General features: G+C 47.2%; 1 protein-coding gene across 7 annotated transcripts in view; it reads left to right on the top strand.

The window, feature by feature from the left end:
- Positions 1 to 13,198, top strand: part of LOC121533720 (nuclear factor 1 A-type-like) — a 179,025-nt gene that overhangs the window by 122,414 nt on the left and 43,413 nt on the right. For all 7 annotated transcript variants that reach the window (XM_045205332.1, XM_045205331.1, XM_045205333.1 and 4 more), the window contains exons 3-4: positions 1,716 to 1,778; positions 7,576 to 7,650. In XM_045205332.1, the coding sequence (XP_045061267.1) occupies positions 1,716 to 1,778; positions 7,576 to 7,650 (138 nt within the window). The remainder of the gene's footprint in view (positions 1 to 1,715; positions 1,779 to 7,575; positions 7,651 to 13,198) is intronic.

The raw sequence follows: 13,198 nt of genomic DNA, 5'->3' as shown, positions 1-13,198 counted from the left end.
CACAACCTCTTGCACCTATTTCAGTAGAACACAACCTCTTGCACCTATTTCAGTAGAACACAACCTCTTGCACCTATTTCAGTAGAACACAACCTCTTGCACCTATTTCAGTAGAACACAAGCAAACCAGTTTCAGTGAATCAGCTTTCAGCCTGTGAGTAGCAGCAATACCAGGCACGTCGTCCCATCAGCCTAGCAGGCCTTGAGTCATAGCTCTCTGTCTATCTGCTGGCTCTCTTCAGTCCCGACTCCCAGAGTGGAGATGGGTAATATTTCTCCCACTCCCAACAATTTTATCTGCAGCCCGTCGGATCGATACAACCCAGCAGCAGCTAAATCATCCAGATGGTATGTTCCTCTGCCATTTTGGCAGCAGTAAAAAACATTAAAAGGAGAGGAGAAACATGAGGAGCGAACTTCTTCGCCCCAAGAACTGCGCTTTTTAGACGTCACTTCCCTCATCATCGCTGTCACCGCTAATGACACTGTTAGACGTTCTTGCGCTGGGCAGAAAAATTGCCCTTAAAATCTATGGGTTTGCCCTGTTTTATGAGCGATTCATGCAGTTGTTGTGGCGCTCTGTTGTTGCGGCGGGCACCGGCTTCTCAGTGTTTCTCCAGCCAGACTGATTTCCATAAGTGAGTGTTTTCCAACAAGTATTCACTGTGTATCTGTGTGTGACATCCTCACACCCAGCTTTCTCTCCAAAAGCCTTATTCCCCCTTTCCTTTCCCAACCACAAATTCCCCAACTCCTTCCCCACCTCCACCACTGACCGACACCACATCTGAAAAAATGTCAGTCTTAGCCCCAGAAAAACATTCCGACACCCCACACCACCACACCTTTCCACACAACACCCACAGACAGCATAGTGCACTGTCAGTACAGGAAAGACGCTGACACACTGGATAGTACAGTAGAGTACTATGAGAGGAAGGCAGAGTCAATGTCACCGCGGAGGAGGGGCATCGACCCACCACACTAGACCAGACTAGCCAGTAGTCTACAGTAGCTTTACCCCATGGCCTGTGTCTGTCAGTCAGTCAGTCTGTCTGTCTATAGCTACGGTTGCAGTCTCCTACAGTGTGGCTCAGGCTGTGCCAGTGTGTAGTCGATGCGTAGGCCAGGGGGGAAGACAGACGCCCGCATCGATCGCAGAGCTTGAGACACGGGGGCTAGGGTTTCACCTGAGCACACTCATTCACTCACACACACAGAGCACAGTCCGCGGGTTGGGTTAACCCTCTGACAGTACGCAACCCCGACCGCACACACATGCACACACATGCACAGTTACAGTACTATGGTGACAAATGCATGGAGACCTGTGTGTTTTTTGGAATGTTGCTTTACAAATTCAATTTCATTGAGTATTGTGACTAAAGAAACTTACCCCATCCACGTGTTTTTATGGATTCTGCGTGTTTCACAATCTTGTCTTACCTTTTATATATCCATGACATCTCCTTGTTGAATAAAAATTTACCATTTTGGCTTTTATGAAAGTGAAGTAGTGAGACCCTTGCTCCAGTTCCTTACAGTCTCTCTCTCTCTCTCTCTCTCTCTCTCTCTCTCTCTCTCTCTCTCTCTCTCTCTCTCTCTCTCTCTCTCTCTCTCTCTCTCTCTCTCTCTCTCTCTCTCTCTCTCTCTCTCTCTCTCTCTCTCTGTCTCTCTGTCTCTCTGTCTCTCTGTCTCTCTGTCTCTCTGTGTAGATGGCCAGTCAGACAGTCCCAACCAGCAGAGTGAGTCTGATATCAAGGACCAGCCTGAGAACGGTAAGAGTCTAATGACAATATAGAACTACTGTATTACTATCATAGTACATTTGATTTATTAAGTGCTTTTTCTGCAATCATGTGCTACTAAAATAACTAAAACACAGGTGTGTATGTATAAGTTCACCTCTCTTCACTCCTGCCCTTCTGCAAAATGACACCACCAACATAGTGCCCACCGAGCCAATACTTCCTTCCTCCCTTCCTTGAAGTGATCACTGATTTTAACACGTCTGGATTGCTTAAAATTGGTGTGGTGTGTAGAGACCTTGCTTTGACCTATCCAATCATGTCAGAGCAGTGTTCACTTCAAGGAAGGGAGGAAGGAAGTCAAACTTTTGGTCTTAATATTTTTTATTGACAAAACAATGACTGAAATGTGCAAACAGGTAATGGTAAATTTTTTTATTTTAGGTCTCAAATGGGAAGGATGCCTTTTTGAAAGTGCCTGCACAGGTCCACTCCAAAGAAGTACACTTCTATTCACACTCACTTAACCTTCCTGTACGATTTTAAACTACAGTACTTAATTTTTTATCCGTGACAAAAACTGTCTGGATGCTGGTGGGGAGAAAGCGTTGATTCATTTTTTCGACCCCGCCGCAACCACACAGACATATGTTTTGCCTTTGCTAAGCAGTGTGGTTGTGACCCAGGCAGCCCTGTTCTCCGGGGCTGCTCTGCTCTGAGCTGGCGATTTACTACACACTCACACCCTGTGTGAACATCTAGCACCTTAAAGCCAGGTGGAGACGAGAGACCATTACGTACCCAAGAGGAGAGTGTTGGGGGGGGTGCATGTGTGTGTTTCGGACCTACGGGAGGGCTGACCATCTCTCTCATAAGTGTCCAGTGTTGCTTTTATAACATGACCATATCTAAAGACTGTCCCTGCCAACACCCCTTCCTGTCCGGACTCCTGTCTATAGGATCTGAGATGGATAGGGTTTGCTTTTTAATTTCCTTGTAACAGACGTTGCCTTATAACAAATGTCTTTCCCACTTCCCAGATAGCTGGGAGTAGTACTTAGTATAGTGAGAGGGACCTATTTGCGCGTGACACCACACAGCCCCCGCCCTGCCCTGTGTTTGGGTTTGGGCCTTTTTATAGCAATTAACACAGACAGACAGATGAGGAGCTTGTTTATTCCCCCCCTCCTCCTCTCCCCCCTCCTCCTCCTCTCCCCCCCTCCCTCTCGCCTTTCCTCCTTCTCTCACCCCCTGGCCCATATGTAGCTGATCTCATCCCCTCATCTGCTCTCTCTCACTCTCTCTTCTGTCTGTGTACTAAGCCCTGCAAGTAGCTATGCTGCCACCTTCGGCCCACTAACTTAGACATATCCTGCACTTTACCCTGGCGGTTAGAATAGAGAGGCTGTAGTTTCAACAACGCTGACTCCACACACGCTTTACCTCTCCCCTCTTCCCCTCCTCACCCACCTCTGACACAGCGTCACCTCGTCTCGCCTTCCCCCCGCCTCTGTCGTCAGCACAGGAAAACACGCTTTGTGACTGTGAGGGGAAAGTGTATGTGTGTGCAAAAATGTGTTTGCAAATGTGTGTGTCTGCGCGAGTGTGTGACTGTGAGAGAAAGTGTGTTGTGTGTGTGTGTGTGTTGTGTTTCCTGGTAAACCTTGACCCGTGGGTCTGGGCGCTACGTGCTGTTTGACAAAGCTTGACTGGTGTCTTTCGGGGACAAGAGGCTTGTTGTACAATCCACAGGCCATGAGATAAGACCAGAGGATATCCTCTCCTTTACACCCTCTACTGCAGCACACACACGTTTTAGCAACAATACACACACACACATTTTAGCAACAACACACACACACTTTTTAGCAAGAATACACACATGTGTTTTAGCAACAATACACACACACGTGTTTTAGCAACAATACACAGACACACGTGTTTTAGCAACAATACACAGCCACACGTGTTTTAGCAACAATACACTGACACACACGTTTTAGCAACAACACACACACACGTTTTAGCAACAATACACACACACACGTTTTAGCAACAACACACGTTTTAGCAACAGAAAAGCACTTGTTGATATGTCAAGAGTTTTGTCCGACTTGTTGTTTGGTAGGGACAAGTTTTCTCTCCCCTAACTCAGAGTTGAACATGGGCCTCAACCTTTTTTACTCCCTTCCTCCCTCCCTCTCTCTCTCTCTCTCTCTCTCTCTCTCCCCCTCCCAAGCTGTTGAGCTGAGTTTTTTTGGACTCTCTCTCGCCTGTCGGAGGGGAGGTTAGGTCTCCCAGCTCTTATGAAAGCCTAACCTCTTACCTCTGGCTCCTCCTACCCTCCTACCCTCCTCTCTTTCTCTCTTTCTCTTATTTCTCTCTCTCTCTGTCTTTCCCCCCCATCCCCTCTTCTGCGCTCTCTCTAACTCTCTCTCTTTCTCAGACCCCCCTCCTCCCCCTCTCTCTCTCTCTCTCTCTCTCAGTGGACACAGCTGGGAGTGATTATCCTTGTTGAGATATAGAAGCCCTGCCCCCCAGTCTCCCTATACGAGGCGCTCACTCATGGAAATGCCCTTGTTGAACCCGGGCTGCCGAGTGCATATATGCCTTCCCGCTCCCTGTACCGGCAGCTCAAGCTAGTGCACCGCGTCTATGCTATGCAATGCTATGCTATGCAATGCTATGCTATGCTATGCAATGCTATGCTATGCAATGCTATGCTATGCCACTGGGTCCTACAGTCCCACAGTGTGCTGGGGCAATGGGGATGTGTTATGCTCTCTGCACATACACGCACAGGCAGACAGACGGGCAGGCAGACAGACACATATGCATGCTCAAACACACACACACGCTTTGTGTTATTGTTGTTTCACAATATATAAAGCTGCATGGAAACTTTGACTTCTCTACGACACACACTAATGTGCTGGACACACACTATTTAACTTGCCTATAGACACACACGTGTGCACACGCGTATATACTGTACACATACTATTTAACTTGCCACTCACTCACTAGCATGCGACACACACACACACACACACACACACACACACTCTTTTTCAAACTTTCATACTCTCACACTCTCTCTCTGAATTTTCACGTTCTCTCTCTTTCTCACTCTTTCACATTCGCTCTGCTTCTCAATCACAACATATCACATTATTTCTCCCCTCGCTCTTCTTTTCTCTTATCCCGTTTATTCCTCTATCTCTTTATCAAACACTCCTTCTCTCTCCCTCTCGCTTTCTCTTTCCCCCGTTCAATCTCAGGGGCATCTGTGCAGGAGTGCTCTGTGGGTCCACAGACTTTTAGCTAATGTCAGCAGTTTGGCTCGCAATGAGCCGTATATATTATCGCTCGCTCACGCAAGAGGCTCTCTTTCTGTCTGCCTCTCTCTCTCTGCCTCTCTCCCTACCTCTTAATATCTATCTCTCTCTGCCTCTACCCCCCCCCCCCTCCCCTCCCCTCCCCCCTCTCTGTCGGCTGCCTTCTTTACAGTGGGGAAAAAAAGTATTTAGTCAGCCACCAATTGTGCAAGTTCCCCCACTTAAAAAGATGAGAGAGGCCTGTAATTTTCATCATAGGTACACGTCAACTATGACAGACAAAATGAGATTTTTTTTTCTCCAGAAAATCACATTGTAGGATTTGTAATGAATTTATTTGCAAATTATGGTGGAAAATAAGTATTTGGTCAATAACAAAAGTTTCTCAATACTTTGTTATATACCCTTTGTTGGCAATGACACAGGTCAAATGTTTTCTGTAAGTCTTCACAAGGTTTTCACACACTGTTGCTGGTATTTTGGCCCATTCCTCCATGCAGATCTCCTCTAGAGCAGTGATGTTTTGGGGCTGTCGCTGGGCAACACGGACTTTCAACTCCCTCCAAAGATTTTCTATGGGGTTGAGATCTGGAGACTGGCTATGCCACTCCAGGACCTTGAAATGCTTCTTACGAAGCCACTCCTTCGTTGCCCGGGCAGTGTGTTTGGGATCATTGTCATGCTGAAAGACCCAGCCACGTTTCATCTTCAATGCCCTTGCTGATGGAAGGAGGTTTTCACTCAAAATCTCACGATACATGGCCCCATTCATTATTTCCTTTACACGGATCAGTCGTCCTGGTCCCTTTGCAGAAAAACAGCCCCAAAGCATGATGTTTCCACCCCCATGCTTCACAGTAGGTATGGTGTTCTTTGGATGCAACTCAGCATTCTTTGTCCTCCAAACACGACGAGATGAGTTTTTACCAAAAAGTTTCATCTGACCATATGACATTCTCCCAATCCTCTTCTGGATCATCCAAATGCACTCTAGCAAACTTCAGACGGGCCTGGACATGTACTGGCTTAAGCAGGGGGACACGTCTGGCACTGCAGGATTTGAGTCCCTGGCGGCGTAGTGTGTTACTGATGGTAGGCTTTGTTACTTTGGTCCCAGCTCTCTGCAGGTCATTCACTAGGTCCCCCCGTGTGGTTCTGGGATTTTTGTGATCATTTTGACCCCACGGGGTGAGATCTTGCGTGGAGCCCCAGATCGAGGGAGATTATCAGTAGTCTTGTATGTCTTCCATTTCCTAATAATTGCTCCCACAGTTGATTTCTTCAAACCAAGCTGCTTACCTATTGCAGATTCAGTCTTCCCAGCCTGGTGCAGGTCTACAATTTTGTTTCTGGTGTCCTTTGACAGCTCTTTGGTCTTGGCCATAGTGGGGTTTGGAGTGTGACTGTTTGAGGTTGTGGACAGGTGTCTTTTATACTGATAACAAGTTCAAACAGGTGCCATTAATACAGGTAACGAGTGGAGGACAGAGGAGCCTCTTAAAGAAGAAGTTACAGGTCTGTGAGAGCCAGAAATCTTGCTTGTTTGTAGGTGACCAAATACTTATTTTCCACCATAATTTGCAAATAAATTCATTAAAAATCCTACAATGTGATTTTCTGGAAAATAATTTCGCATTTTGTCTGTCATAGTTGATGTGTACCTATGATGAAAATTACAGGCCTCTCTCATCTTTTTAAGTGGGAGAACTTGCACAATTGGTGGCTGACTAAATACTTTTTTCCCCCACTGTATGTATGAATCTAGTGGTCCACATGCTGCAGTTTCCCCACCAACACTCTGCCCTGTTTTGGGGGGCTCAACCCCCTACCACCACCACCCAAAATAGAGGCCTACATTTGAGGATGCGTCCCAAATAGCACCCTATTCCCTTAATAGTGTACTACTTTTGAGCAGAGCACTATAGGCCCTGGTCAAACGTAGTGCGCTATAAAGGTATTGGGTGCCATTTGGGACGCAGTCTTAGAGTTCCTGGGCAATGAAGATTAATAATGAAAATATAGTAGTTGTGAGGGGGAAAGTGTAGCAAAGCATGTCCAAAGTTTTGGAAGACGTCTTGGAAAGATGGGAGGAAATAGGATTTAGTTTGACACTCAAATTTGTTTAGTATAAACTCAAGATATGTTTCAGTAGTTTCATTAGGGGCTCTCCTGGAGTCCCCTGCTGTAGTTCTGGGAGGGGCAAACACACCGATGGGGACAGAGGCCCCAGATGTGCCCTGCCCTCTGGGTTACGCTAAACACACCCTCCTCCCCCACACTGTCTCTCTTTCCACCGGGAAATGGAAGGGTGGGTGTGTTTGTGCATGTGTGTGCGTAACAGGAGGGAACGTCATGGTGTGTGTTTGAAAAGAAACATGCGGAATCCTGTACGTCTTCCCTTGTACCATGCCTCTTCTTTCATGTTCTGATCCCTCTGTTGGCAATAACATCACCTCTTGCTTTTCTATCTCTCTTTCTCTCTCTTTTAGGGCATCTTGGCTTCCAGGACAGCTTCGTCACATCGGGGGTCTTCAGTGTTGCCGAACTCGTGCGAGTCTCACAGAGTAAGTTTCTCCTACTTCTTATTTTAATCTCTCTTTCCCTCTATCTACTTCCTCTCTCTCTCCCCCCTCTCCCTCCCTCTCTCTCTCCCTCCCTCTCTCTCGTTCTTCCTTTCTCCCTCTCTCTCTCTCCCCTCCACAAAGAGAGCCCTGCAGGCTGTGATTTGATTGCAGATCAGCCATCGATATGGTCCGGCCCACTAATGCAATTTATCAGGACCAATACGGAGAGTCCCCCACCACCCCCACTCTCTTAATGAACTAAGAGCAAATCCCAAATCTCTCCCAAATCAGACAGTCAGCTAAAAGCAAAGACCCAAAGTCAACTAAGATCTGGGCGCTTATTCACAAAGTGCTGATAGGACCAGTTGCCTTTTTAGATCATAAGGAATAAGACATGGGGTACCTGATCCTAGATCAGCACTCCTACTCTAAGACACATTAATACGCGCCCTGAAGTCCCTTTATTTCAGGTAAGACTGGAAGTAAACTAAAACAAGACATGCCACCTGTCTGCTGAATGTAGCGTCATAGCTGGTCCCCAAGACATAAGAAGCCCTAAATAATGATTGATTGGAGGGTAGTGTTGGAGGATGAGTGGGTGACTCTGTAGGACATGTATGTAAAAGCCCTCTAGGAGAAGAAGAATGGGGCACGAGAAAGTGAAGGGGTGAGGGACGTGGCGAGCCAGAGTTCTGAGCGAAAGAAAGCCATCTTTGTCGTCGGATAAGGAGGAGGAGACGGAAAGACAAAGGAAAGAGATGGGAGGAGAGGCAGAGCGAGAGAGGGAGGGGAGGGGAGGGGTAAACGTGACCTTTAAAAAGTGCAGTCTACGCGCAACACGGGGGATAGAGAGCGAGGGAGGGATGGATGGAGGGGGAGAGTGACAGAGCGCAGAACAATCCATACGGCCCTGTCGATAGCCCCCGCTAACAATAGCCCATTGAAAGTGCCTGTCAGCACTCCGACTGGAGCCCCTTTTGATCAAAGGTGCATTGATCACCCCCCACCACCATCACACACACAGACACACACGCTGTCGTGACCCAATACTGGGCTGGGCCGCACCACACCCAGGACCAGCCATAGTGGGGATGGTTAGGGAGATAGAGGGGGAGGCAGGGAGAGGTGAGACGGGGGAGTTGGAGGGGAGACAGGGGCGCCAAGGGGACCCAGACAGGGCGGACCTGGGCAGCCGGCCCACTGTGTGGATCCCCCCCTCCACTAGGACTTTAACCTACACACACACGTAGGCACACACACACACACAGGCACACACACACATAGGCACACACAAGCACACACACACACAACCCCCTACTCCCTCTTCTCAGTCTCACAGAGCTGGCACCCAGGTCTTGGCCCTCTCCAGATGCCTCCATTGTGTTGGCAGAGGACAGGGCAGGGCACTAGACAGAGTGAAAGTAGTGTGTGTGTGTGTGTGTGTGTGTGTGTGTGTGTGCAATTGTATGTGTGACGTGTCAGGCAAGCAATCAGACAGTAGTTTATTGGGGCGGTGTGTGTGTTTGTTTGGGACTAAACCAAAATGATCTCATGATCGCCTGATTCTGAGTGTACAATAGGTTGTGTTCTATTGGGACGTGTGTTTGTGTGTGTGTGAGGGGGTATGTGTATCACTAGCTTGTGATATTAGTCCGATTAGCGCAGGCACAGCGCGGCCCCCGCATCAGAAGTCCTGGCATATGATGGCAACGAGATTAAGGAATATGCATAATTGATCTGGCTCTGTGAAGAGATGGGCTTTTATCCCAACATCTGTGACACGGAGTGGGTAGGGGGAGGGGGGCGGTTAGAAGAAAGGGAGTTGCTGGGTGGCATATGGTTTCTGGAAGAATTCTTTATCTCTCTCGCTCTCTCTCTCGCATACAAACTTTCTCTCTCTTTCGCTCTATCTCGCTATCCCCCTCTCTCTCTACCACACTCTCTCTCTCCCTCTCTCTCTTCCTCTCTTCCAGCCACAACACACTTTATTCACTTAGCTACTGTACTTCTGACTGACTGACTGACTGACTGACTGTCTGACTGACTGACTGACTGTGTGTGGCCCGTAAAGCTAACAGTCTAGAAAGGTTTTTTCTTCTAAATGCCAATACATAATAAATCAAGTATCGAATGAAGTGTTGCGTTGAATATATCAAATAAAATGCCTTTGCCAATCAACAGGTCAGGCAAATAATACTGTAAACCTTTAATATACAGACACAGATACAGTGCACATTAGACAGACCTACTGGACTGGAACAAAACCTTGCGCAACTTGTAGCTACAGGAGCGGAGTTAGAGACTCCTGCCTTAGTGCAGTGACAAGGTCCATACGAGTGCACTCCAAGTTCACTCCATTTGAACGACGATCATAGAATGCAACACATTGTCCCCAAAAAACATTGACTGCACCTGTGGTTTGCCGAAGGGTGCCTGGTCTTGCCTTATATACCCACTGCCCAAAGTGTCCATATCTACCTAGTCAGCAAAGCTGTGTCTGTGTGTATCTGTGTGGGTGGGGGTGGAGGGGTCTCTCTAAGGAGATTGTTTTAGATGGCGCAGATAGAGTGCTGGATTGTATGCACGGCCATGACTTTGGTGGACACACACACTTCCTGAGCGAGTGTGTGTGTTTTCACTTTTTGTGGAACAGTTGGCATCAAAAAGCTGATGCGCTTTAGCGTAATCCCAGTGTGGAGGTGCACGTAAGGTCGACATTAGGATGCTCCGAGCTAGTGTGTATGTGTGGATGTTTGTGTCTCCCTGTGTGTGTGTGTGTGTGTGGATGTTTGTGTCTCCCTGTGTGTATGTGCGTGGATGTTTGTGTCTCCCTGTGTGTGTGTGCGTGGATGTTTGTCTCCCTGTGTGTGTGGATGTTTGTGTCTCCCTGTGTGTGTGTGTGTGTGTGGATGTTTGTGTCTCCCTGTGTGTGTGTGCGCACACATGCACGTATGAGAGATTGGAACCAGGCAGGGGGGTGGGGCGACTTGTGCACAGTGCACAGTGCAGAAGATGAGAGGTCGTTCATGGTATTGAATGGGGCGACAGGCCCCCCCCCCTCCCCCGGCAGTGTGACCTTGGCTTTGTGCACCCATTACACAATTCAGTGGCAGGGCCCAATCGAATCTGCTTCTGTCGATCAATATCCTATTAAAGCACCACACAAAAAAACGAGGGGGAGGGAGGGAGAGCGAAATGAAAGTCTTCATAAAGTTAGCGGTTATAGCTACATCGTTTTTTTTCCTTTTGGTAGATGGGACTTGGGCGTAATTGTAATTGGTCTGTTCAGTACCGGGTGGGTGATTGGGTACCGCCCTTTCCTTTCCATGCCTCCCTTTTTCTCTCTCTCCTCCCTTACCTGTCTCTGTCTCCTACATTCTGTCCATCTCGTCTGAGACAGTGGAGACAGTGCTCCTCTATGCTAGTTCACTGGTCCTTCTAGACATGCCACACGTTCATGGCTTGCTCTCTGTAGCCCAGTGCCAGTTTGACCAGGGCACCCTGTAGAGACAGTGCCAGGAGGCACCACATAGACACCAGGGCAATACACACCTCGGCCAATAGTGCCCACCTCCAGATCATCTGCTAGTAGCCTACCATAGACACACACACACACACGTATTCTCAAGCACATGAATACACACACGCGTACACTCACACACACTCTATCTAAAAAGTTGGCACCGTGCTAGCATTAGAGTGGCACACAGCACCCATTTCAAGGGGCATGCCCACCTGGGATCCCTCCCATACACACACACACACACACACACACACACACACACACACACCGGGGCCCTGGCATGGAAACCCCGAGACCAGATGACTGGGAAGAACAGGGTGAGCAAATTAATGAATAATGGAGGAGAGGAGGGCTGGCGAGGCCTTTCCTCCATCCTGCCATCCTTCTATCCATCCCCCCTCCGCCCTCAGCCACCCTGTCTGCCCTCTGGCACCACCACCGGGGATACTCAATGCACACACACACACACAGACACACACATCACACCCTTCATCCACCACACGGTGTGCCAGCCTTGCCAACACCATCACCATGCCCCGACCAGCTCCTGTGCCAGTGGGCAGTGCCATCTGGGCGCCACACACAGCCACTGGCAGTACTGGCACTTGCAGAGTGGTGTATAGGGTTAAGCAGTGCAGCCGTTATGGATTTGGTGGCTGTGCCACAGTAGCAGCACTCAATACAGGTGTTAAAATATACAGTGCCTTCAGAAAGTATTCACTGGCCTACAAACAATACCCGATAATGTCAAAGTGGAATGATGTTTTTAGAAATGTTTACAAATTAATAAAAAATGAAAGGTGAAATGTCTTCAGTCAATAAGTATTCAACCCCTTTGTTATGGCAAGCATAAATAAGTTCAGGAATAAAAATGTGCTTAACAATTCACATAATAAGACTCTCTGTGCAATAATAGTGTTTAACATGATTTTGGAATGACTACCTCATCTCTGTACCCCACACATACAATTATCTGTAAGGTCCCTCAGTCAAGCAGTGAATTTCAAACACAGATTCAACCACAAAGACCAGGGAAGTTTTCCAATGCCTCACAAAGGGCACTCATTGGCAGATGGGTTTTTAAAAAAAGCAAACATTGAATATCCCTTTGAGCATGGTGCAGTTATTAATTACACTTTGGATGGTGTATCAATACAAAGATATAGGTGTCCTTCCTAGCTCAGTTGCCGGAGAGGAAGGAAACTGCTCAGGGATTTCACCGTGAGGCCAATGGTGACTTAAAACAGTTACAGAGGTTAAAGGCTGTGATAGGAGAAAACTGAGAATGGATCAACAACATTGTAGTTACACCACAATACTAACTTAAATGACAGAGTGAAAAGAAGGAAGCCTGCACAGAATACAAATATTACAAAACATGCTTCCTGTTTGCAATAAGGCACTAAAGTAAAACTGTAAAAAATGTGGCAAAGAAATTAACTTTATGTTCTGAATACAAAACGTTACGTTTGGGGAAAATCCAACACAACACATCATAAAGTACCACTCATATTTTCAAGCATGGTGGTGGCTGCATCATGTTATGGGTATGCTTGTCATTGGCAAGGACTAGGGAGGTTTTTTAGGATAAAAATAAACTGAATAGAGCTAAGCACAGGCAAAATCCTAGAGGAAAACCTGGTTCAGTCTGATTTCCAACAGACACTGGGAGACAAATTCACCTTTCAGCAGGACAATAACCTAAAACACAAGGCCAAATATACACTGGAGTTGCTTACCAAGACAACATTAAATGTTCCTGAGTGGCCTAGTTACAGTTTTGACTTAAATCAGTTTGAAGATCTATGGCAAGACTTGAAAATGGCAGTCGAGCAATGATCAACAACCAACTTGACAGAGCTTGAAGAATTTTTAAAAGAAAAATTTGCTAATATTGTACAATACAGGTGTGCAAAGCTCTTAGAGACTTACCCAGAAAGATTCACAGCTGTAATCGCTGCAAAGGTGATTCTAACATGTATTGACTCAGGGGTGTCAATTCTTACAGTAGGGAAAAAAAGTATT

Source organism: Coregonus clupeaformis, chromosome 20 (genome assembly GCF_020615455.1).
Source record: "Coregonus clupeaformis isolate EN_2021a chromosome 20, ASM2061545v1, whole genome shotgun sequence".
Lineage (NCBI taxonomy): Eukaryota > Metazoa > Chordata > Actinopteri > Salmoniformes > Salmonidae > Coregonus > Coregonus clupeaformis.
This window is presented reverse-complemented; position numbering and strand designations above follow the sequence as displayed.